This window comes from Barbus barbus (assembly GCF_936440315.1).
Source record: "Barbus barbus genome assembly, chromosome: 23".
Lineage (NCBI taxonomy): Eukaryota > Metazoa > Chordata > Actinopteri > Cypriniformes > Cyprinidae > Barbus > Barbus barbus.
In genome coordinates, this window is record NC_136751.1 from 18,119,894 (window position 1) to 18,146,810 (window position 26,917).

The 26,917-nt window shown below is 37.7% G+C and overlaps 2 protein-coding genes across 11 annotated transcripts in view; both read right to left on the reverse strand.

Annotated features, from left to right (window-relative positions):
* Window positions 1-18,078, reverse strand: part of LOC306842792 (multiple C2 and transmembrane domain-containing protein 2-like) — a 62,500-nt gene extending 44,422 nt beyond the window's left edge. Inside the window, exons 1-4 of one of the 2 annotated variants that reach the window (XM_079373860.1) lie at window positions 17,977-18,078; window positions 2,230-2,962; window positions 775-828; window positions 501-612 (exon numbers count right to left, since the gene is read on the reverse strand). In XM_079373860.1, the coding sequence (XP_079229986.1) occupies window positions 501-612; window positions 775-828; window positions 2,230-2,922 (859 nt within the window). In that variant the 5' untranslated portion in view covers window positions 2,923-2,962; window positions 17,977-18,078. The remainder of the gene's footprint in view (window positions 1-500; window positions 613-774; window positions 829-2,229; window positions 2,963-17,976) is intronic. The other variant, XM_079373859.1, reaches the window with a different exon arrangement.
* Window positions 18,079-19,036: 958 nt separating this feature from the next.
* LOC306842749 (myocyte-specific enhancer factor 2A-like) overlaps window positions 19,037-26,917 on the reverse strand; it is a 91,761-nt gene continuing 83,880 nt past the window's right edge. For 4 of the 9 annotated variants that reach the window (XM_079373800.1, XM_079373798.1, XM_079373797.1 and 1 more), the window contains exons 8-11: window positions 26,548-26,577; window positions 24,748-24,874; window positions 24,383-24,506; window positions 19,374-23,292 (exon numbers count right to left, since the gene is read on the reverse strand). In XM_079373800.1, coding sequence (XP_079229926.1) covers window positions 22,953-23,292; window positions 24,383-24,506; window positions 24,748-24,874; window positions 26,548-26,577 — 621 coding nt within the window. In that variant the 3' untranslated portion in view covers window positions 19,374-22,952. Of the gene's footprint in view, window positions 23,293-24,382; window positions 24,507-24,747; window positions 24,875-26,547; window positions 26,578-26,917 lie in introns of all 9 variants that reach the window. The other 5 variants (XM_079373804.1, XM_079373802.1, XM_079373805.1 and 2 more) reach the window with 2 other exon arrangements.

Genomic DNA, 26,917 nt, shown 5'->3' on the forward strand with positions numbered 1-26,917 from the left:
TATGACCTGTATTAAGAACTCAACTGTCCTCAGGAAGACGAAAAACAAAAAGGGAAAAGCTAATCAAAAGGTGATGCAACCTATCACTGTTCTAGTGTACATACACTTTCAAGACTAGATAGACCATCAGAAACTTTGTGTAGAACAACATCAAGCTGCATGTAAAGAGACATTTCATTTTAGGAGCCAGTTGAACAGAAAGAAGTGGAAATTAATGTAACATCAAGACAAGTCTCTCAATGCATGAATCATTCCATCTGATGCCAAACCAGTCAAAACATCAGGGGGTGGCTTTTACACTTTGAATGCCAATCTATAATCAGGATTTTCAGAGCTGAATAAGATTTATGTTATGATCTACTAATAACATTACTCATTCATTTATAATTAGAGGAATGTAGTCTTTAATTTTGCAAACAAAGCCAATGCAATGCCTAGAGTAAACCACACCACCCAGCATCATCCTAGTTTAAATATCTGAATTAGTCAGAGGTCAGTACCTGAGCGGTCTCTGATAACCAGGTTTTTGCCTTCCTTTAAGTTGATGGTGAGGAGATACTGGACCTTCTGCAGTGCTGAAGCACTCTGACTGTCATTTAATCCTGCTGGGAACTGACAAGTAGAGAGCAAAAGACAAAGTCAATGTTGGATGGTAATTATTATTATTATGACTATTCTGGAGTGAAGTACTTGAAGAAATACTACACTGTGTTGTTGTTTTTTTTTTTGTTCTTCTATCTTCAAAACAACACTTCCTCTTATTAAAATACTCACATTTCGTTCTTGTTCTGCAAGTGGGTCAAAGTCACTGGTTTCATTGGGAATGTCCTGAGAAAGAGATTAATGTTTGTCATCCATAAATCATGCATTATTGTCTACAGTTGGTAAATTCAGAATTTGGCAGCATGCATTTCTTTATGATGTCAAATAAAATACTGAAAAAAAAAAAAAAAGAGATATTTCTTTATAAAAGCTGTATTCTGAAATTATTTACAGTGGTGACCAAAACTGTTAGAATGCCAGATCTGGAAATGATGACCTTTTTTTGCCTCCAAAACATTATTTCATTTCATAATGTTCATGAAACATGCAGATGGCTGCTCTGAGCACAACAAATGCCAGATGAAGTGAGTCGTACTGTTTTATCCTCTTTTAACTTTTAATATTTGGTATGTCCACCTTTTGCAGCAATTACAGCAGCACATCTCTCTGGCATAGTGTCAAAATAGCATAGTGCATAGTGTCAAAACAGCTTCAACAGTAATGTTATCCCATGCCTTCTGCAACTCAAGCCAAAGGCTTTCCTTTGAATGTACAATAGATCTGTCCAGTTTATTTTCCAACTCGCCCCAAATTTGCTCGATGGGGTTGAGGTCAAGACTTTGTGGGGCCAGTCCATCATTTTCAATATTCCAGCAGATTCCTTCCACCATAGGTAGTTCCAGCAATAGTTTGTTTTATGGGTATTGTAATGGCCAATTATAATAGACAAAAACAACTGAAACTTCTTAAATATGCAAAGTGTTCTAACAATTTTGGCCACCACTGTATTAAAATGTGTATTTGAATTCACGAATTGTCCTGAATTGCCTGAATAGCATTATTATTATTGTTTTACTTTTGTAAATAGGTGTATTTTCTAGTACAGAAATTTCTAGTGATTGGCTAGGATGATTAATTGGCTAATATATTTTAATAAATGTACATCTAGGTTATTTGATCTGTACAGAAATTTACAGAAGACATTATAACCACATATAATCTCCACCTGGCACAATTTTGTTCAAAATGCACACCACCTGAGTATTAGTTATGTTTGTATTCACTACTGTTTAAATGTTTGAGCTCAGTAAGATTTATTCATCATTTAAGTCTCTTATGCTCACCAAGGCTGTATTTGGTCAAGGTCAAGGGCATTTTAATTTGTATAGCAGCTTAAAGGTGTTTCACAGTGTACAATAAAAAAGATTTATTAAGAATTAATTCAAATATCTAAATCCATAAGGCAAATGAACATAATATTAAAATTAAAACTCACAATGGCCAATGAATATAAACTAATAAAACAAGTTGCTGCTAATTTTATGTGAGTGTTTTCAAAAGGACAGCATTTAATTGAAATAGAAATCTTTTGTAACTGTAAGAAACTCTACGGCTGAGCACAAACTTTTGATGTAGTGCATATTTATGTAGTAATAATACTGGAAAACAAAACTTTGTGAGACTTGCCATGTCCTCAGCTGACCCTGCAATGAACATTTCCACTGGAGAGGATGGCTGGTGCTCGGTAGGACATTTCTCCCCAGGTGGAGTACTGCTGACTGACTCTATGGTGGTCAGTGTAGACATTTCATCTGAAGCTCGTGCAGGAGGCGTCTGTCTTCCTGCACTGGCTCTACTAAGGGCTGCAGCCACTCTATCTGTGGGGTCTTTTGGTCTCTGACCAGGCGATTTTCTTTCAGGTGCCATCTGTCTTTCTGTAGGTGGATATACAGGTCCAGCCACTGCATCTACATCATCTATGTACCACGTTGTGGCTCTTTGCCGCTTATCGGTTTCCAATAAAACTGGAAAGTCAACAGGAACTGATCTCTCTGATGGCGCGGGGCTGCAGGAGTATGGCATGTCAGTGACACTGAACTGCTCAAATAAGGCAATACTGGAGGTTTCACTTGCTATTTCATCCAAGTCACATGAACCGTCCACATTTCCAAAGAAGTCGGAGTCTTGACCTGGTGTCCTGGAATCATCCTGCAAATCCAGCATAGCACTGGGATTAATCCTGAGGTCTGGTACTGACATACTCCTCCTGTATTTCAGAGGAGTCTTTTTCTTCTTTTCCAGACCCTTCTTTCCGATCTTCAGATTGAACTTGGCTCTCTCACGGAGATAGGGCCAGACTTTCTTCTTTTGCTCCATCATGACTGCAGATGAAACTGCACTTCAGCTAAAATTAAAACAACTGTCAAATAAAAGATAGAAGGGGTGGGGGGGAGGGGGGTCAATTTGAGAAAAACAGTTTAAACAATCAAAGTGAAACAAGTAAAACAACGTGAACGTACTGTACATTGTTGTTTATGAAAGGAATAATCAACGGCTAGCCTTGCATTAAAGGATTTTAATGCACTGTGGAGGCAACCGCCCGACTAGCCTCCCCGAAGTGCATTAAATTCCTTTAATGCAAGGCTAGCCGTTGATTATCCCGCTTATTCCATGGTCATTTGCCAATTTATAGACAAGTTAAAACTAGAATTGCTCTTTGTAGCGCAATATTTGACCGGAAGGGTAAAAATGACGGTCAGTTACGCTCGTTATCGCTACCCTTCTGCCCGCTTCAAATCAGACACGGAGATGAAATAGTGCGGTAAGACCACATTTATTTGAATAAATTATAGCATTTATTTGAATGAATTATCGATCGAGAGAGAGAGAGAGAGAGAGAGAGAGAGAGAGATGACTGTGCGTTACCTGCATCTGCGCGCCTCTCTACAAACAATCAAGCCGTGTTTAGTTACTCCAAAAATAGCGAGTTTACTAAATTACCTAGTCTCTGAGAAATATAATATAGCGATCTAGCATCTTACTTTACTTACTTTTACTTTTGTCATTTAGCAGACGCTTTTGTCCAAAGCGACTTACAAATAAGAAAAAGTAACTAAAACTAAAAGTTACAACTCTATAAATACTCCACATATTTAAGAAAATAAAGAAATTAAATAAATAACATCTAGGCTATTGTATTAATAAAAGTTCCTGGGCAGCGTTGATAGGTTTCAGTGTGATCTGTGAGCTGTCTCCCTCTCTCTTCTGTGTGTGTGTGTGCGAGTGACGTGGGTTGGTTTGTGTGCATCAATTAAAGCAGCGGAACGGTGCTTCAATACGGAATGGTGATTAAACTGACTTAAGCCCGGTAAAGGCTAGTTCACACTACAGGATTTTAAGCCCGATTTGCAAGTTAACGAGCTCGCCGACAGGTCGGGCTGTAATCGGGGGAAAATCTGCGGGTGATCGGCGCTCCGCGATCTTTATGTGTGAACTACACAACGATGCCAAACAAATATCTAGCATGCCAAATATCTGGACCGGTCGGCCGACTCGACATCACGTGGTGTCAGGTGTGGTGACGAGCTACAGCCAATGAAAGAGCAAGGCATGGGTTGAGGTCACCGGAAGAAAAACAACAGCAACTTCGCTTAAAGAAAAGGCTTATATTTTTGCACATAAGCGTCTTTCACAAGCTTTTGGCTGCTATATTTTTTATTAACCACCTAGTTACTGTTGCCATGACCGACAAACACTCACACTACATTTCACACAGTGAAAAACACATCGCAGAGCAGAGAGGAAACTGACCACACACCGACAGAGAAGACAGAGCAGGTTACTGCTGATATGAAACAAGGTCTCAGGACTCTCAGCTTTTAAATCGAGTCATTTTTAAAGAAATTCAAACAATAAATACCTTTTTGTGGCTCTTCAACGTGTCGTGAGTCGTGACAGATCACTGTATTGCGTCAATTCAAACACGTGAACCGATCATCTTTTCATATTTACTTAATGAAATGAACATGAATAAACATCAGAAGGTGTTTAATTTCAACCACGGAACACACCATTTTAAATCCACCGAAGTTAATCTACTCCTGTCTGATTTGGGGTTAAAGGTGCCATAGAATGCATTGATACAGTATTTTTAAATTGTTCTCTGATATCTACACAGAAGGTATGTGGCTTAAGCCGGGCTCACACTGTGCGATTTTTAATAATCTTTTGCGATTGCTGCTTGTCACACTGTACGAACATGATCCCCATGTCAGACTGTAGGATCTCAGTTGTCTTAATGTCAGACTGTACGACAGTCAAGACGCGATAAAAACGGACGTACTCAAGAAGATTTGTCCGGAGTTTTACGTCATCAATACGTGACCCGCGTTCTCTCGCTATAATGGTAGCTAGCAAACAACAGCAACGTGTAGCGTTAGTTTTATTAATTACATGCCTTGATGTTAAAAAAAAACTAAAAAGATGACGTGTGTGGAGCAAGTCATGGCTGGGCAAAAGAGGACTTTATGGACTTCCAGTTCTACAGAGCGAACTTGAGGTAATTTTGTTATTCGAGTTTAAACATCCTGCCCCTTAATAAATAAACTTTTCCTTACTGAGAGTGAAATCGTATGTACTGTAACAGGCTACCGCTAGCAAGGAGCTAACCATGTCCCTTTAGTGGCTCGCGTTATTTGCTTTCTGTGCCTTTCTGAATACAGACACCAACCCATCCCTGCACTTCACACCCCCTGCACGGCCTGGAACATAACATTTATTTTGTTATTTTCGCTGTTGTCCGCGCTTGTTTATGTACAATACCTGCAGAGCTTCTGATGGTTCGGCCGGCTTAGAACAAGGGCGGGTTTATGCAAATGTTGGGGGCGTAGTGATCCCGACTGTTGCGTCACAGTCGGTGTTATGTTCTGATTCGCCTGTTGTTCAGTGGTCTTTTTTAATCACGAGATTTACATATGAAGGAGAAAACTATGGTGTTTGAGGCTCACTGTATGTCATTTCCATGTACAGAACTGTTATTATTTAAATATGCCAGGGTAAAGACTGTTTTTCATTCTATGGCACCTTTAAGGCTAGAAGGGATACAGCTGCGGCTACTGGGCATGCGCATTTACATATTTTCCGAACCGACAATATAACGTGAAACCTATGAAAATGGTTTTAAAAAGCACATAGCGCCATAGTTTCATCACTTTGCGAGTGTTGCAGTGACAGTCTTTTTGCAGTAAAGGATCTGTCATAGTTTAATGAGTGTGAAGATGACATGAAGCTCGCGGTTAACCTGCATTGAAAACAGATGATCGGGGCGAAGTTCACGGGATTGTGTCCACAGAATGATAGGAGCACACTTTTTAACATATTATTTTATTATTTAACACTCAGCATTTAACTTTAGCGCTGCAAGCCATACAGTACATGACCAGATTTTCTGGTAAGCAAAACAAGCACTTTTAAATTCCTCAGCTTATTGTCTTTACCATGGCAGCCAACAACATCACAGCTTAACCCTCAGCACATATTTATATTTAGTTATATTGAAAAAGTTTCAATTCAGTCGATTTTTTTCACCCCGTTTTAACATGTATTTCTATGAAGACTAGTGGCCAACTGTCGGGTAGTGATGGGTCGTTCTTGAACGATTCGTTCATTTTGAACGAATCTTTAATGTGACTCGGGAAGAACGAGTCGTCTCGGGGAGTGATTCGTTCAGTCGCGCATGCGCATTGCACAGCATTCTCGGGTTTTAGTCGTTCGTTCATCACGTGACAGCCCCATACGCTTAACCAATGCAGCGTGAGCCGGAAAGAGAATTTATTAGTTCGTCTATCGAGTCTCGGGTTTGAGTCGTTCGTTCTTTTGGTTCTTTTGTCACGTTACGTGACAGTTTTGGACAGAGAAATTAGTTAATTTACAACCTTCCTTACAAACGGGTGCATAGTCATTATTATTATTATTAGAATTATTAGTATTATTATTTACTCTTACAGTTATGTGATGCTTTTCTGGTCTCAAATTATTGCTTTTAATTTCTGTCACATGGTTCTTTTCCATAACCAGTGTTGGGGAAAGTTACTTTTAAAAGTAATGCATTACAATATTGCGTTACTCCCTAAAAAAGTAACTAATTACGTTACTTAGCTACTTTTTATGGAAAGTAATGCGTTACGTTACTTTTGCATTACTTTTTAAATATGAGCAGGGCTTGATTGTTTTTAATACAAGAAATGACATTAATACAAATGTAAAAGCCTTGTATCTTGTGAAGGAAAAGTAAATTCACGTCTGTAAAGTAAAACTCAGGATAAGAAGGTTTAACACTCTTCGGCAATAAAAAAACAATGAAGCACAATTGTTAGTTTATCTAAAGTCATTTTTACTTATTAGTATGGTTGAACTGGATCATCAAAGGTCAGCAGCAAAGACATTGGTTAATAAAATGGGATTAGATACATTTGTGTTAAAATATCTAATTATTGCAGTTTGCGTCATAGTCTGAGTTTGCATTTCACTGTTTTAATTCATTTTGATGAATACTAAATCAGTTTTTTGCGAGTGGGATGAACGCACATTCACATTTAGTCTAGAACTACAGTAACATCATGACACAGCGCACTGTCAATCAATAAATGGGGAAAAAGTAACTGGCGTTACTTTTTTGAAAAAGTAACTCAGATATTTTCTTGTAAATTAAAAAGTAATGCGTTACTTTACTAGTTACTTGAAAAAAGTAATATTATTACGTAACTCGCGTTACTTGTAATGTGTTACCCCCAACACTGTCCATAACACCATGTGGTAAAAAAAAGATAATAACGAGTTGGTTAACCTCTTCTTGCACTACACATATATCTGCACAGTTTTGTTTTATTTAACTGGTTTGCACTCTATCTATTCTGCCATGTGCCTTATGCCACTTTATCTCTTTTTTATTTTTCTACAAATGTCCTCATTTGTATATCTGTATAGTTGTATGTACATATGTACAAACTGTATTTATCTGTATTTGAACGTCTACTGTCAGTGTCTTAAATGTTAACTGTATGCACCAAGGGTCTGAGAGTAACGCAATTTCAGTTCTCTGTATGTATGTACTGTACATGTGGAAGAATTGACAATAAAGCAGACTTGACTTGTTATGCTTTGTTTTTATTTATTTTTTTTAGTCTAATCTTCATAAAATACAATACCTTGTTGTATTTATGTCTTTTGAGTTAACCCTTTAGATTGGACTATAGTGTTACTTACTATACTTTTGTAACATATGACACTTTAGACATTAACACTCTGTACATACTCCTGAATTGTTTTTTATTGTTTATTTTTGTGCCAGAAAAAGCTATAGCAAAGAGGATAACTATTCCAAAATGAATTTAAACTATTTAAATAAAAAATACAAGACAATTAAAATATACTAAAGCCACAGAGCCTTAAAAAACTAAAACAAAATACTGCACAACAAGCTAGGCTTTTTTTAATAATAAATAAAATAAATAAGCTTTAAAATAAATAACACTTTTGTGCCAAAAAAAAGCTTTCTAGCTAAGAGAATAACTAATCCCGAATGAATTTAAACAATTAAAAAAAAAATGAAAATAAAAAAAAATATATATATATATATTGCACAAAAAGCTAGGCCTTTTTTAAATAAATAAAAAATAAATAAGCTTTAAAATAACACTGTGGCTATATTTTAGAACATGCTTTAAGGCATGTTTGCATTCAAAAAAATGAACAGACCATTTTTATTTCTAGGAAAATGCTTATTACACATATTTTGATAATTTTATGATAATTCTTAAATATGATCCAACATACAAAAAATACAGTTTTACTTTATAGTAGCCTATTTGATATGTACTGATCCGGCAAGTGGTCACGTGACAAATGAACGAACGACTCAAACCCGAGACTCGATAGACGAACTAATAAATTCTCTTTCCGGCTCACGCTGCATTGGTTAAGCGTATGAGGCTGTCACGTGATGAACGAACGACTCAAACCCGAACACTTGTCAGATAAGAGGTGGTGCGCTAATCATAGACTAAAGACCCAGGTAAACAATTAAGTAATATTTTCTGTTTCTTATAGCATTATAGTTTTGTATTGTTTGTAGTGTGATAAACGTTTGCATAAGTAGTAGATGTGTTTGGAAAGTAACACGTAACATTTGAATTATATTTTGCTAAAATGAACGAAATGACTCGAAAAAAGATTCGTTCATTTTGCTGAACTAGACTCAAAGGTCCGAGTCGGTAAAATGATCCGAACTTCCCATCACCTACTGTCGGGCAAGATGTAGGATAGCAGCAGCGGCACATAATATACCTGTTCTGATTGGCCAGATCACCTTTCAATCAAGCTCTTTGCGAACGATCAATTCTCGCGTGTTTTCATGACAAAACGTGGTTTAGGGACCGAATCGAGTAGTTGGGTGACAGAGTTGTTGTCAGCCGGTGTAGTGTGTAACCCCTGGTTGCGGATCATTTACATAAGAGTCATGTAGTGTGAACACCACAACGACTAAAAGACAGACAATCAAGTCATGTAGTCTGAACGGCACAGCGATCTGCCGACATGTAAAGTCGTGTAGTGTGAACTTGGCTTAAGTTACACACCAAGCTGACGCCGACGAACTAGTGGCGACGAAAGCAGACAGCGTGGTCGGCTGAAGTCGGCAGCGTCTTGATCCAATCAGATCAGATGCCCCGACTGATCGACGCTGATTCAACATGTCGAATCGGCCGAGAACAAGCCGACGAGGACCAACTTCAGCCGACAGCACTTAATCGCAAATTTAAAATACTAGGATCTACCTGTAAATGTGTTGAAATAAAGGAATGCATGACAAACTAGTTTAAGGAAACAGAATCTTTCACACCTCCGGCAGGTATGAGACATAATCCTTATTATTCTTTTGTTTTAATTCAGCCATTATCAGCCTTTATACTGACAATAAAACGTTTACCAAGCTTCAATCCCAGTACACATTTACCCAACTATTATCAAAAGTATTTCTAAATAAATACAAAACATTTTCTTGCGACCTTACATGAAGTATTATGATAAAATGCATTATGAAGAAGAATTGGACCTGTTCTGCAGGTGCATTAGAGCTAGCATTAGCATCATGCTATAGAAGACAATTTATGATATTAATACACTTTTACTCAGAACTCACTTTAAAACACCATCGAGTGTTTGTAATAACTTCCTTTTGCGATCACATGTGTATACTTTGGGCGGCCGCGGTACATTATAAAAGTAGGCCAAAAAACTGCAGACGCTCTCATTTTTTCCGCGACTGTACTTTCAAAATAGCCCAATTGTGCGGGAAAACCGCGACCCTGGCAACAACACTGGTTCGCTGTACCCTTATATCACATATGAGTATACATCTCTCTCTCTCTCTCACCCTATCTGCCCTAAATATTATTGAAAATGACTAATATCACATAGAATGTAGGATGGATAGTGTGCACATTGGGATGCAGGCAATGATTTCCTTCCGCGCTGGATGACGGCAAAAAGTTGGGGTCAAACCTTATCAAACGATTAATTAATTTTTAGATGAATCACACGCCTTAACGTTGACAGCCCTAATAAACCAGTCACCGCTTGAATTAATAAACAACAGACAGGACCGATCTTTTTTATATTATTTATTATTTTTTATTCTCTTTAAAAACATTGTTATGCTTTGTTTCACAGAACTAATCGTTGCCGGGGTTGCCTAGATTACGTATATGTGTGGGGAGGAGCTATCAAAATAGGGGTGACACCCTTTTGGGACAGGTGCGTGTTTGTTTTGGTGATTTCAGATATCAACATTGGCTTCCAGAAATCGCTTACTCCATATTTAAGTCGCTGGGGTATATTTGTAGCAATTGCCAAAAAAGACACTGTATGGGTCAAAATTATTGATTTTTCTTTTATGCCAAAAATCGTTAGGAAATTATGTAAAGATCATGCTCCATGAAGAGATTTTGTACTGTAAATATATCAAAACTTAATTTGATGCGTAATATGCATTGCTAAGAACTTCATTTGGATATTTATATGTGTGTGTGTGTGTGTGTATACAGTGGGTACGGAAAGTATTCAGACCCCCTTAAATTTTTCACTCTGTTATATTGCAGCCATTTGCTAAAATCATTTAAGTTCATTTTTTTCCTCATTAATGTACACACAGCACCCCATATTGACAGAAAAACACAGAATTGTTGACATTTTTGCAAATTTATTAAAAAAGAAAAACTGAAATATCACATGGTCCTAAGTATTCAGACCCTTTGCTCAGTATTTAGTAGAAGCACCCTTTTGATCTAATACAGCCATGAGTCTTTTAGGGAAAGATGCAACAAGTTTTTCACACCTGGATTTGGGGATCCTCTGCCATTTCTCCTTGCAGATCCTCTCCAGTTCTGTCAGGTTGGATGGTAAACGTTGGTGGACAGCCATTTTTAGGTCTCTCCAGAGATGCTCAATTGGGTTTAAGTCAGGGCTCTGGCTGGGCCATTCAAGAACAGTCAGAGTTGAACAGAAGAACAGAGTTGTTGTGAAGCCACTCCTTCGTTATTTTAGCTGTGTGCTTAGGGTCATTGTCTTGTTGGAAGGTAAACCGTCGGCCCAGTCTGAGGTCCTGAGCACTCTGGAGAAGGTTTTCGTCCACGATATCCCTGTACTTGGCCGCATTCATCTTTCCTTCGATTGCAACCAGTCGTCCTGTCCCTGCAGCTGAAAAACACCCCCACAGCATAATGCTGCCACCACCATGCTTCACTGTATTGGACAGGTGATGAGCAGTGCCTGGTTTTCTCCACACATACCGCTTAGAATTAAGGCCAAAAAGTTCTATCTTGGTCTCATCAGACCAGAGAATCTTATTTCTCACCATCTTGGAGTCCTTCAGGTGTTTTTTGTGTCTTGCACTGAGGAGAGGCTTCCGTCGGGCCACTCTGCCATAAAGCCCCGACTGGTGGAGGACTGCAGTGATGTTTGACTTTCTAAAACTTTCTCCCATCTCCTGACTGCATCTCTGGAGCTCAGCCACAGTGATCTTTGGGTTCTTCTTTACCTCTCTCACCAAGGCTCTTCTCCCCCGATAGCTCAGTTTGGCCGGACGGCCAGCTCTAAGAAGGGTTCTGGTCGTCCCAAACGTCATCCATTTAATGATTATGGAGGCCACTGTGCTCTTAGGAACCTTAAGTGCAGCAGACATTTTTTTGTAACCTTGGCCAGATCTGTGCCTTGCCACAATTCTGTCTCTGAGCTCTTCAGGCAGTTCCTTTGACCTCATGATTCTCATTTGCTCTGACATGCACTGTGAGCTGTAAGGTCTTATATAGACAGGTGTGTGGCTTTCCTAATCAAGGCCAATCAGTATAATCAAACACAGCTGGACTCAAATGACGGTGTAGAACCATCTCAAGGATGATCAGAAGAAATGGACAGCACCTGAGTTAAATATATGAGTGTCACAGCAAAGGGTCTGAATACTTAGGACCATGTGATATTTCAGTTTTTCTTTTTTAATAAATCTGCAAAAATGTCAACAATTCTGTGTTTTTCTGTCAATATGGGGTGCTGTGTGTACATTAATGAGGAAAAAAAATGAACTTAAATGATTTTAGCAAATGGCTGCAATATAACAAAGAGTGAAAATTTTAAGGGGGTCTGAATACTTTCCGTACCCACTGTATATATACACATATGATTATTAAATTGATAAATTGGTTAATATTGACATTAAAGACATTTATAATTTTACAAAAAAGATTTCTATGTCAAATAAATGCAGTTTTCTTTTAACTTTGTATTCAAGAACCCAAAAAAGGTATATATATATATATATATATATTAAGCAGCACAACTTTTTCAACAGAATTGTAGTCATTTATAATAATAATAAATGTTTCTCTAGCACCAAATCAGCATCAATCATAATTTCTGAAGGATCACGTGACACTGAAGACTGGAGTAATGGCTGCTGAAAATTCAGCTGTCATCACATGAATAAATTACATTATAAATCATTAAAATAGTAATCAGTTATTTTAAATTTTAAATATATTGCAAATATTGTATTACTGTTTTAAAAAAATCCAGCCTTGGTGAGCAGCTGAGACTTTCAAAAACATACAGGTGCTGGTCATAAAATTAGAATATCATGAAAAAGTTGATTTATTTCAGTAATACCATTCAAAAAGTGAAACTTGTATATTAGATTCATTCATTACACACAGACTGATATATTTCAAATGTTTATTTCCTTTCATTTTGATGATTATAACTGACAACTAATGAAAGTCCCAAATTCAGTATCTCAGAAAATTAGAAAAGTATGAACATGAAAAATATGAGCATGTACAGCACTCAATATTTAGCTGGGGCTCCTTTGGCCTGGATTACTGCAGCAATGCGGCGTGGCATGGAGTCGATCAGTCTGTGGCACTGCTCAGGTGTTATGAGAGCCCATGTTGCTCTGATAGTGGCCTTCAGCTCTTCTGAATTGTTGGGTCTGGCGTATTGCATCTTCCTCTTCACAATACCCCATAGGTTTTCTATGGGGTTAAGGTCAGGCGAGTTTGCTGGCCAATCAAGAACAGGGATACCATGGTCCTTAAACCAGGTACTGGTAGCTTTGGCAGTGTGTGCAGGTGCCAATCCTGTTGGAAAATGAAATCTGCATCTCCATAAAGTTGGTCAGCAGCAGGAAGCATGAAGTGCTCTAAAATTTCCTGGTAGACAGCTGCGTTGACCTTGGACCTCAGAAAACACAATGGACCAACACCAGCAGATGACATGGCACCCCAAACCATCAATGACTGTGGAAACTTTACACTGGACCTCAAGCAACGTGGATTATGTGCCTCTCCTCTCTTCCTCCAGACTCTGGGACCTTGATTTCCAAAGGAAATGCAAAATTTACTTTTATCAGAGAACATAACTTTGGACCACTCAGCAGCAGTCCAGTCAAGACGCTTCTGACGCTGTCTCTTGTTCAAGAGTGGCTTGACACAAGGAATGCGACAGCTGAAACCCATGTCTTGCATACGTCTGTGCGTGGTGGTTCTTGAAGCACTGACTCCAGCTGCAGTCCACTCTTTGTGAATCTCCCCCACATTTTTGAATGGGTTTTGTTTCACAATCCTCTCCAGGGTGCGGTTATCCCTATTGCTTGTACACTTTTTTCTACCACATCTTGTCCTTCCCTTCGCCCCTCTATTAATATGCTTGGACACAGAGCTCTGTGAACAGCCAGCCTCTTTAGCAATGACCTTTTGTGTCTTGCCCTCCTTGTGCAAGGTGTCAATGGTCGTCTTTTGGACAACTGTCAAGTCAGCAGTCTTCCCCATGATTGTGTAGCCTACAGAACTAGACTGAGAGACCATTTAAAGGCTTTTGCAGGTGTTTTGAGTTAATTAGCTGATTAGAGTGTGGCACCAGGGGTCTTCAATATTGAACATTTTCACAATATTCTAATTTTCTGAGATACTAAATTTGGGACTTTCATTAGTTGTCAGTTATAATCGTCAAAATTAAAGGAAATAAACATTTGAAATATATCGGTCTGTGTGTAATGAATGAATCTAATATACAAGTTTCACTTTTTGAATGGTATTACTGAAATAAATCAACTTTTTCATGATATTCTAATTTTATGACCAGCACCTGTATATACAGTACATATACACATTACATGTAGTACACATAATGTGCACATCTGTACTTAAATCTACTGCTTATTCCATCTAGACGTATATTAATTTCAGGTTTTTAATCTACTTAAGTTCATGTTTAAATACATATGCATTTTTTTCTATTCTCTTATATATGTATGTACTTTATGTAAGTCCCCAGAGTACCTGGAAACCATAAATAGTATGGAAAGCATAAATAGTATTAGCATAATTTGGAGAGACATCATTCTATAAAATTTCATTAGCAACTGGTGCTAACTTTTTGTCAAACTACTTCTGTTTGTAAATGATCGCATGGTATTTACTGAAGGAGACAAAAAGGAATGCAAAAAATACATTTTTAGCTTTCTTTTTGCATTCCTAATATCTTAAGCGGATTTCTGAGAATTCAACCAAATGCTGTAGGATAATGGGTGTCCAATTTTGTTCCTCGAGGGCCAATGTCCTGCAGTTTGTCCACAACTTGCCCCAACACAAGTTGAGGAAGTTCTAGTAAACCTGAAGACCTTGAATAGCTTGTTCAGGTGTGTTTATATGGGATTGTAGCTAAACTCTGCAGGTTAATGGCCTTCCAGAAGCAGGACTGGTCATCCCTGTTGCATGTGATGCTTTATAAATGAAACTGGCCAAAACACAGATAATGTCAAGCGTTTACACTTTGACATGAAACAGTGCGTGTAGAGTACAATGGCCCGCAACTGCAAAGTATACAGAAAATGTGCTGATTACATTGCCACATCGCAGACCATGAGGCCATATTTGTTGTGGAACTGTGAAGTTTCTCGAGAACTGGTCACACTGCTAAACTTTTTTTTTTTACTGAGATATAAAGTCTATATACTAATTTGTTATATAAATGTAAGCATAACAGACCAAACACATGACAATGCAGACCACTATGACATGCTTTCCATGTCTAGATCATCAACACAGAATTGATTATAGTGATGTTTGGAAGTTTATTTTAGTGATGGTCTGCTGGGTACTGAGGGAAAGTTTTAATTAGCCTAAGTCAAAGTATTAAGTCAAAAATGTGCTTGAGTAGTTACTGCTACTTTTTAATACCCTCAAATAAAGTAAACGTTTATTAACTATTGAAATTGATCAAATCAAGAGATGGAGGACATGTTTTTATTAAAGTATGTTTCATGTGCCGACTTTATAAATCAATCTATTACATCACATCATCAGGAGGTAATAGCTTTGCCTAAAATAAATTCAGCAGCAGCAGATTCAGCAGGGAGTCATTTGAAGTAAGGAAAATTTACAAAACAAATGTAAGTATACGAGTATACGTCAAGTCACGATGAGCGATGTATAAATACTTCTACAAGAAATGGAGGTAACAAGAAGTATTAAAGCTCTTTTTGCCTTAGAAATGCATAAGTAAAAAAAAAAGGGTTTGGTTTCAATAGTAGGCTACTTTTAGTAGGAGCTTTTCCAAAAAGATAATATCCAAAATTAAAAAATTGCATATTTCATATATACAGTGAGGTCAATAAGTATTTGATCACCCTGTGATTTTGCAAGTTCTCTTACTTAGAAATCATGGAGGGGTCTACAATTTTCAGCATAGGTGCATTTCCACTGTGAGAGACAGAATCTAAAAATAAAAATCCGGAAATCACATTGTATGATTTTTTAACAATTTATTTGTGAATTACTGTGTCAAATAAGTATTTGATCACTTGCTTATCCGCCAGATTTCTGACCCTCAAAGACCTGTTATTTTATTTTTAAATAGTCCAGCTACACTCTGCTCATGATTCTAAATTAGTAGCAACTGTTTGAGGTCGCTAGCTGTCATAAAGTCACCTGTGCACCCCAAAAATCAGCCAAAGTCTAAGTAGCAACATGGGCAAAACCAAAGAGCTGTCAAAAGACACAAGAGACAAAGTTGTAGACCTTCACAAAGCTGGAAAGGGCTACGGGGCAATTGCCAAGCAGCTTGGTGAAAAAAGAACAACTGTTGGAGCAATTGTCAGAAAATGGAAGAGGCTAATGATGACTGTCAATGTCCCTCGGACTGGGGCCCCACGGAAGATCTCTCCTCATGGGGTATCAATGATGCTAAGAATGGTGAAGAATCAGCCCAGAACTACATGGGAGGAGCTGGTCAATGCCGTGAAGAGAGCTGGGACCATCGTTTCCAAGGCTACTATCAGTAATACATTAAGACGTCATGGTTTAAAATCTTGCATCGCACGGAAGGTTCCCCTGCTTAAGTCAGCCCATGTCCAGGCCTGTCTGAAGTTTGCCAGGGACCATCTGGATGATCCAGAGGAGTCATGGGAGAAAGTCCTGTGGTCAGATGAGACCAAAGCAGAACTTTTTGGTCTTGACTCCATTCGCCGTGTTTGGAGGAAGAAGAATGATGAGTATCATCCCAATAATGCCATACCTACAGTGAAGCATGGGGCTGGAAGCATCGTGCTCTGGGGGTGTTTTTCTGCACAGGGGACAGGACGACTGCACTGTATTAAGGAGAGGATGAACGGGGCCATGTATTGTGACATATTGGGCAAAAACCTCCTTCCCTCAGTCAGAGCATTAAAGATGGTCATGGCTGGGTCTTCCAACATGACAATGACCCAAAGCACACAGCCAGGAAAACCAAGGAGTGGCTCCATAAGAAGCATATCAAGGTTCTGGAGTGGCCTAGCCAGTCTCCAGACCTAAATCCAATAGAAAATCTTTGGAGGGAGCTGAAACTCCGTGTTGCTCAGCAACAGCCCCGAAACCTGACAGATCTAGAGAAGATCTGTATGGAGGAGTGGGCCAAAATCCCTCCTGCAGTGTGTGCAAACCTGGTGAAGAACTACACGAACCGTTTGACCTCTGTAATTGTTAACAAAGGCTTCTGTACCAAATATTACAAATTTTTGACTCAAGTGATCAAATACTTATTTGACACAGTAATTCACAAATAAATTGTTAAAAAATCATACAATGTGATTTCCAGATTTTTATTTTTAGATTCTGTCTCTCACAGTGGAAATGCACCTATGCTGAAAATTGTAGACCCCTCCATGATTTCTAAGTAAGAGAACTTGCAAAATCACAGGGTGATCAAATACTTATTTGCCTCACTGTATATATATATAACAGTTATATATATATATATATATATATATATATATATATATATTCATATAGATTTAAGAGCTGATAAAAGTGTAAAACTGTAACTTGAATGCAATGTAAGTCGCTTTGGATAAAAGCGTCTGCTAAATGCATAAATGTAAATGTAAAATTTCAGAGCAGAGCTTTTAACACCACATCTTCACATCTGTCTTTTTCAGCAATAATCCAAAGTAACACACACACACACACATACATATACGCATACACATGCGCGCGTTTATTTCTGTGAATTGTGGGGACTTTCCACAGACTTCTATTCTTTTATACTGACCGAGCAATGTTTTCTATCCTCTAACCCTAAACCTTCCCCTAACTGAAAACCTTTGCATTGTTACACTTAATAAACATCATTTCAAAGGATTAGGTCAATTCGCTTTAACACATTTAATCATACTTATAGCAAAATAAAATGTAATAACGCTATTACTCCTGATAATTACTTAAGTAGATCAATACATCTGAAATTTATTATGGATTTAGAGTTGTAACAACACATGTGACTCAAATATTTTGGCAGAAACTAAGTCACCATTAGAGAATGACCATTTGACAACAGATTTCAGACACTTACCTTTCTCAGATAAATTACTGGACGTGTTTTCTTCAAGAAGACATGTCTGACAACAGCAGCGAACTTTCACATCCACCTGTCAGTGGTAGTTGTGGTGTCTGTGGAGAGTTTTCTGCTTGGACCGGTTTGTTTCTGTAGTAGGGTGGGGTGATGACTAATTTTGAACAGTTACCGGAGTGTCGGAGTTCGCATGCCATGTAGCGTTAAATGCTTTGTGTGTACTAGATACTTTATAATGTCAGTGAACACCCATAAATTGATATATAGTATGATTGGTTGTGGTTTTGATCTAAAATACAGTATCTGAAGTAACTTTTTCATTCCAGTGTTTCTTGGGATTAAACCTGAAATGTTTGTACAGCATGGTGCAGATAGTGGCCATTCATTTGTTTGGGCTGCATGCAAACTCAGTGCCACCTGCTGGCCGCTTTTCATATCGCCGTGATGCTTACTTCTCTTTCTTTTTCTTTTTTTCCCTCTTTTGTTTTCTGTTAATGAGTTCAAAGTGATTTGGATTTTTTTGGATAGCCCTTTAATATTAATTCTTTTCATTTTCATTAATCGATTTTGTATAATTAATATTTGTATTTACTAATATAATATTTGCAGATTTTGTCTGTAAACTGTGGTTTTTATGTAAGAGGAAAACAAATGTATTAACATGGTTGAACTGTGTATGCACGAATGTATAAAGGTCAAGGTTCATTTAAACTGCATAAACCTTGTTGACATTAAAAAGTATTCACAGTATTTATTTATGTTTGTTTGTTTCTTTCCTTTTCTTTAACTTGGGCATTTTTATTTGTAACTGACCCACACATAAACCTACAGAAGGTAGTTTTAGTCTATTCCAATAAACTTAAAACAGCTATTCCTTGACTTTAACAGTGTATAGAAATGAATTTAAAATAACTGTTCTTGCATGTCCATATTCTGGTCTATATGTTTAATAAACTCTTAAACTAGATATATGTTGCTCACATCTATATTCTGAAGTTCCATGTGCACTGACTGTGTGTTTCTCAGAGATGCAGTATGAAGGCACATAGAGTGAGTATTTGAGGGTACAATGAGGTTTTTAATAAAGCGGACAGATTCTAATGTTTGGGACTTCACATGTGGACAAAGTCTACTCAAATTCAGAGAACTGTTCACTTCAGTTTGCACAGAATAAGCGAGAGAACCTATGTTACACAATAAAAGCCAATATCTTTACTTTAGTGAATGCAGAATACAAATTTGTACAACAATCTCTAGCATAATATCTTAGTCATTCAATAAAAAGTTCACTAGAATATTTATTGTATAATGAAGATAAAACAACACATTCAAGGGAAATATAATGCAGATTAACTTAAAGTTCTCTCTCATGTTTTACTCTTTTTTTTTTTTTTTTTGAAACATCTTGTTTCAGTTATGGCAACAAAGTCCAGCTTGTGCCGCCAAACGGTTTGAGCATCCAAACCGCAAACAGCTTCTTGAAGTGAACTAGTAACTACAAACAATTACCAAATACATAATTCTTATTTAGAAAAAGCCATAAAGCAAAGCAGTGTACTCTTGCACAGCAAAGTGAAGAAAGTACGCAACAAACAATTGTTGTTTCTTCTTTATCCCTTCCTTTCACATTCAACAGTTTGTGACACAGCACTCCGCACCAAAGGAACAGCCTCCTCTCTTCAGATCTCTTATGTATTTCTCACGTGCATTTATAGGAACCCCTGACGTGAGGGTGATTTTGTTTTGATGAAGTCAAAATGTGATGAATGATATCATATTTGATTCCGAACACCAGCAACTCTTTGGAATAAGGCTCTAATTGTGCATGTAGCAGAGAAACTCCCTGATTCCTAATCAAGCACTAATGTTGAGTGTTTGTGTGTGCATTGCAGTTTGAAAATCCTGCATGTTTTTAGGCCGCAGTGCTTTCATAACACTGGGCTGGCATTATTGCTTGTCTACCCTGAAAAGCTTTGATTGTGATCAACTGTAAATGATTTTGACAGACATTGTAAAACTTTCTAATGGGCGTTTCAATTCAGCTGAGACAACAAAGCTTGCACATATCTGAGGTTAAATCTAAAGCTATACCTAAAGCAGTGTTTGCATGGCTCTTGTGGATTTCATATTTAGTCAGTGTGCCTTTGTACGTAACCATAGAAGGATAGTTCACCTAAAAAAAATTAGAATTCAGTCATCTTGTTCAAAGCCAGTTGTGATGAATGTTTCATTCAGTGAATATCAATGCTATAATTGTAAAAATATCTTTTGTGTTCCAAATATGTAATAAAGTCATACAAGTTTGGAGCAAATGGGTAAATAATGAAAGAATTTAAATTTTTGGGAGAACTATCTCTTTAATATGCAAGCACTTAAGGACAAAGGTTTAACAGTCGTTTTCTCACCTGCTCTATAAAGAGCACTGTATTCATGAACTAGGCAACATTGTGTAATTAATGGACATGTGATAGTATAATATGCATGATTTATTTTTTTTTCCCTCTCAATTTATTATTATTAAAGGGACAGTTCACCCCAGAATGAAAAATGTGTCATCATTTACTCACCCTCAAGTTATTCCAAACCCGTATGAAATTCTTTCTTCTGTTAAATTTAAACTATTTTAAAGAATGTGAGTAACCAAACAGCTGATGGTCCCTATTGACTTCCACAGTATGGAAAATAAACAGTATGGTGACCATCAACTGTTTGGTCTCACACATTATTCAAAACGTCTCTTGTGTTTCAGAAGAAAGAAATTCATATCGGTTTGGAACAAATTGAGGGCGAGTAAATGACAGAATTCTCGTATTTGGGTAAACAATCCCATTAAAAATTCCACTTTTAATGTGAATGCTTTGTGTTCCTGGCTATGTGTGGGTTGGGGACTGCATAGATTAATATCAGCTTATTGCCAGTTGCTGCGGTGCTCAAGAGGGCAGGGAGGTATGCGCACACTGACCGAATACATAACAAATCTAAAGAAGAAAGCGTCCAATGGCAAACTTGAACATACAAACTTTTTGTGCAATCCATTAGAGAGATCATGTCCAAGTCAGTTTTCATTGTCTAGTATTTCCATCTTTAGCTGCTGAATCCCCTGACGCTTTGCCACTTGAGGGGCAGTGAGGTGTGATGCAAGCCAGAGGCCACTGCTACCAGACATTTGTGCCACACAAACAAACAGCCACGCGTGAAGAGATATGCACACAGAGAGCAAAACGTGACGGTGGAGAGAGCTACAGCACCCCCTCTTGTCCAGCAATACAGAACGTTGCGACCGATGCCTCCTTAAGGTGTCTCCTTAATGTTAGGAAATCTGTAGATGAGCCAATTCACAAAATAACTGGAAAGGTGTTCTGTACATAGTATGCATGTTTGTATTAGGGTTACTTAAAGTTATGGTATTTACAATATATGAGGGATTTGGTTGAAATGAATTTAGTAACATGAGCTTTTTATACAAACTTGGGGGAATGTCTGTAAAGTTGTACTGGATCTCAATGAATAGTGCATCTAAGCCGTGATGGGTTAAAGTAGGCAGTGTATTCAGCAGCTGCAGGCTAATCCCTCACAAAACAGTTGTAAGAAATGCAACCATATTTTTTTCTTTTCTTAGCATGGCGAGTATCGTTACAAATCAAAATAAAGACCGCTGAGCTTGAATCATACAGCTCTGTTGTTACAATTTCTTATGGACAGACATTCACCACCATTAAAGGGTAAACGACCCAAAAACTAACTTCTTGAAGAAAAAAAAAACACTTTGAATATTACCAATAATAGTCAGATTTGAAGAAAGTACAGTATAATTAACAAAATAGTAAATATTAACCAGTGAATACTCTACTTAATAAGGATCTCGCCTTGTAAACGTGGCAGTAATCCACAAAAATATACTTTTTTCTTGAATCTGGTGAAGGTACAATACATACGTACTTACACCAAAAGTGATATATATATTAAAGTTGCTATGTACATAACAAAAGAAAAAAAAAAGTTTGGCTCAAATCTATAATTTACAAACAGAACAGCAAGTGTTCATGGCTTTAGATATCGTTTCAAGATCTGCTTTGCATGTTAATCGTTTTCCAATATTTGTAACAACGCACACTATGACATAACTAATATGAAACAAACATCAAGAGAGAAATGCTGAAAATTCCCATCCTACAGTACTACAAAATTACATAGAGGCTTTGGCTTGCGTTACCATTGAGTTGTTGGAGCTGCATGAATGTACAATGACTTGCTATCATCTCTAAATCGACTGGGCTACCTGTTCTTTTCCCATTTGCTAAAAACGCTGTTAAAAAGGATTGAAAATTGATATTGATATTAATTTAGAGACATTTTCATTTATTTCACTTAATGTCTTAACTGAGGTGAAATGTGATCTCATTTTAGATACAAGCCTTCCCCCATAAAACTGATCCAAATCTATCATCAAATACCTTTAAATAAATTAATAAGTGACATACTTCATATAAGGGCGAGTGCAGATACAGATCGTTTAATACATGAGCCCAGCAGGCAGAAGCCTTCGGACAGAAAGCCGCCCCTAAACGTTCTTTGATTGTTTGCAAAATCAACAGCGAAAACAGCTACGAGTGTCAAACTGCACCAGTGACGACAATAATCAAGAATGTTTTCTTCATACATTGGACTTTCGCACAATGCAATTTGCATCAAGTACCTGATAACACCTGTTTGTCTGAGTACACCATTAATTCTGACTGCTTGACTTGAGATTCTCTCTCTCTCTCTTTCTCTCTCTCTCTCTCCTGCTTAATTTCTGTATGTCAGGACATTTTCGATTTCTTTCCCCGTCTACCTACTTACAAAAAAAGTGAAATGACGTTAAATTATAACAATAGAATAATAACAATAATGACCCTCCCTGCTGCCACTCCTCTCTCCCTTTCCCCCCACCCAGCCCTGCGTGTGACTGACTGGCTATCAGGCTCAGGACAGCTTTATGTCACCCAGGTGTCCATGCGCATGCGCTTGACCGTGGGGCTCTCCCTCTCTTCGGCCCCAGCAGCTGGGGGTCGAACCAGGCCGAGTGGGGAGTGGAAATCGTGCCGGTGATCCTCTCGGTCGCTTCCATCGTAGGAGGAGCAGGAGGAGCTGAGGCTGTCGACGGGCGAGCGGCCCATGTCGGGACGGCCGGAGGGAGGCTGCTGCTGCTGCTGGGGTGGGAAGCCGGACGGGGTGATGCGCTCACGTGGAGGAGAGATGGGCTCGGATTTAATGTTGATATTCTGGCTGGTGTTGATGGAGAGATTTGAGCTCTGAGGTAAGTGACCACCACCTCTGAACAAAGAGAGGAAATGACAAAATGAAATATTAGTGCTATGTCTGCGGACTGCAGAAATTCCTAAACTCAGCAGCTACCATGTGACGCTAACACAGAGACCCAGATAGCCCAGTAATAATATCCCACCCTCCATCTGTTTACTCAATGGCGCTTGCAGCAATAACAGCACCTGAATCATTTTAGAGGGTGGTATCTAATTAGAGCATGCCTGGTGACGAATGTGACAAAAACAGTTCACTAATGTTTTGATGGCACAACCACTGCATTTAAATAAAAGCTTTCATTCACAGGCTCTGGAAACATAACATTTTGTTTTTTTAGTCTGTTTCTTTCTGTCTGAGTCTCACGCATTCTGCTATTACGGAGAAACTACACAGACATATACTTATATAAATGCATATCCCTCTATACCACTATCTATCTATATATCTATTTATCTATCCATCTAAAAAAAGAAATTTGAATCATATGCATAAGCATAAAGAAAAAAAAACTTTTTAGGACAGATTAGATTTATTAAATTAATTACATTTTAATGTTCTTCTCATTATTCTTTTTTCTTTTTTGTATTTAAATCTGTATAAATACTATCATGACATAAATATTCATTACATTTTTAATAATTAAAAATCTAAATCTAAATTAAAAATTCTAAAATAGGTTTCATAAAAAAGGTGGAATGTCTAATATTTGGGCTTCCATGCTGCAAAAAAATATTTTCTCACTGAATATCTTTAAAACAAGGTACATTTACTTGAGAAGCACAGTGACATAAGCTATTAGTAAGTGGCAAAACAGACTGTCCCACCCTAACCTCATGCTACTGGTTTGTCTCTAATATTACAACATCAAAAATACTTCAGTTTTAATCAAAATATGATTTTATATTATTTTATTTTTAGAGTGTAATATGGCGTGGACATCAATCCATCCTTCCATTACACTTTCTAGAGGGGAAAAAAAATAAAATGAAAACATATGGCAACTTAGAGTGCATTTGACCTCATGCCTGGGCACATTAGTTAGTGTTCTGCAAACCTGTGTGTGTATGCTTTGTGTGTGACTGCACACATCTATGTTACTCACACCAGCGAGCTGAGAGCTGCCTGGCCCAGTTGATGCTGTTGCCATGCCGACATTGAGCCTATAGAGAGCCCTGGAGAGCCAAAGCCTTGCAGAGAGGAGAGCTCAGCACTGCTCAGGGAGTATTCTAGAGCAAAACAACACAACAACAATCAACAACAGAGTTTATGAGTCACTCAAACACCTCTGCACTCACACAGCCAAGCGTTTCAAGTATTTTTGTTATGCACTGAGCTCAGAGTTGGATGATGTCAGTAATTGTAGGGTCTTGCTCTTTGTTTATTAAGCCACTCGGGGAAGAATTCAATTAAATTAAACCATGAATGAATGCAAACATTACAAAGCAAATAATTAATTTTTATATTCACCAGAGTTGTAGGCAGTGGGCATGCCTGAGTAGACCAGGCCTTGTGGTGGCAGACTTGGGGTGGTGACGGAGACAACCGGTGTGGCCAGAGGCTGGGTCGACTGGGAACTGCTTATCCTGTGGGTGTTCTGTGCAAAGAGCCAAATACACAAACTTAATGAGGTACAAATCCCATCACAGACATACATGCACACTCTAACCAACCATGTGAAGCACTGTCAACAGAATAGTGTGATTTTGATGGAAATTATGTGGTAATACCATTTTATACCAATAAGAGGCGCTGCAGATTCATTCTAGTTAGAAATCGAAAAATTGTTTTACAGGTTGCTGTCAGTTAAACAGCTTTAATTCAGAAGCCCCTGGACAATGTAAGACAATATAAAATATAAGACACTACAGAATGACTTATAAATGTGGCACAACTGTCTACAGATCGCTGCTAATTTTTGGTAAGGCATATGCATTAACCTGACTAAAGCACTTTCACAAACACATTCATACACAAGTAAACAAAAGTACACAAGTCTCAAAAATGTTCTGATCAGTAACTTTATCCTGTCTGAACAGTTTCCATGGGAAAAATTGCCCAGAGCTTGCTCATTCAAAGCTGTGGGACTTATTGAACATGTCAGTTTAAAATCTAATTTGTTGAAGATGTTTCTACTAAAATACCTTTAAAAATAAATAAACAATTATTGACACTGAGTAAGAGCTATACAATTATGAGGAAAATGTGATAGAATTTGCTGAGAAATATTTGAGTTCATATTTAAATCTGAGCACAGTTTGAGACACAGTCTTCTGAAACTCTGGAGAGATGTGAGATACACACACACACACACACTCAGAGAAAAAAAATTTATAATAACTTGGAGATGCGTATTCGATTCAGTGCAATTTTGCTCAGTTTTACATTAGCTGAGGTAGATGAATATTCAATCTACACTGAGTTTGAGAGGGAAATTATCTACAGTCTCTTAAAAATATTTAAATTGTTTAAAATATTATTAGAGAGGTTTTACTTTATTTGTAATACTTTATAAAATAAATAAATAATTGTGTAATACAGATTCTACAGAACAGTTGTATTAGTACTAATTTAAGCCTGGATTTGTTTCAGTATTGTAAAATGCATTCACATTTGTTTCCTCTAGCAAATGAAAAAAATTCTCTGACAGCGTTTGGCATTCTGCTCAACTGATGACATCATTTTGGACTCAACTCCATTTTACCGACATCATCATAAGTAAAGCAATCACAGCCCGGGCCAAAAAACAAGAAACACAAGAAAGTAAGAATTTGGGTAATGCTCAAATATGTTGACTGTAATAACATGTTTTATGTGGATTGTGTTCCTTAACATTCTGCTTTGATTGATCCACGCTTTTATGTTGCTTCAATGTTAAAACTAATACCAGGTTTATTGGTGAGATCTTAGGGGAATATTAAATAATTACTGATGATTGCATCTTTGGGGATTTTATGGATTTATCATTCTCCTTTCTTCGAATACACCCACAACACTCTTCCTTTAGCCCAAACACATACACATATATTTCTGGACATACTGTGGGTCTTTTAAACTTCCTTAAAAAGGCTCAGAACATGCAGTGTGAGTCACACACAACGCAGACCAGACATCCGCACAACACTCGTTAAGTTCATCCAGTTCATGTTAGGTTTAGTCGATTTTCATTGCAAGCAGTGGAGTCATTTCTCTAAGCTGTGGCTCTGCTCGTTAAATAAGTGTGACTTTAAAAAGCTTATCAGCCTTCCCAAGGCATTCTGTGAAACTCACCACCAGCTCCATCTCTTCCTCCTCCGACTGCTTCCAACAGAAAAGAGCAGATAATGCTGTCAGTATATAGCCAGGTGTCACACCTAAAGCCCAACAGGGTCAACCCACCATTCTCACCAGGACGTGTCTTTAAACTAACTTATTCAAATTCAGAGACTAAAGCGTGAACCGAACGCTGCCTCAGGTTACTTGCAATAAAACTGGAAATTCAAATTCAGAGTCAAATTCAAATGAAAAGTCAAATTTGTTGGCACTAAATACACAATTGTTTCATTCCTCATGGCCATGTGGTTTGTCCGACACAGCAATTAGGTAAATGAAAGGTAAATGTAAAGGTAACAAAGGGAGAATAATAGTGGAGTAAGAGGAA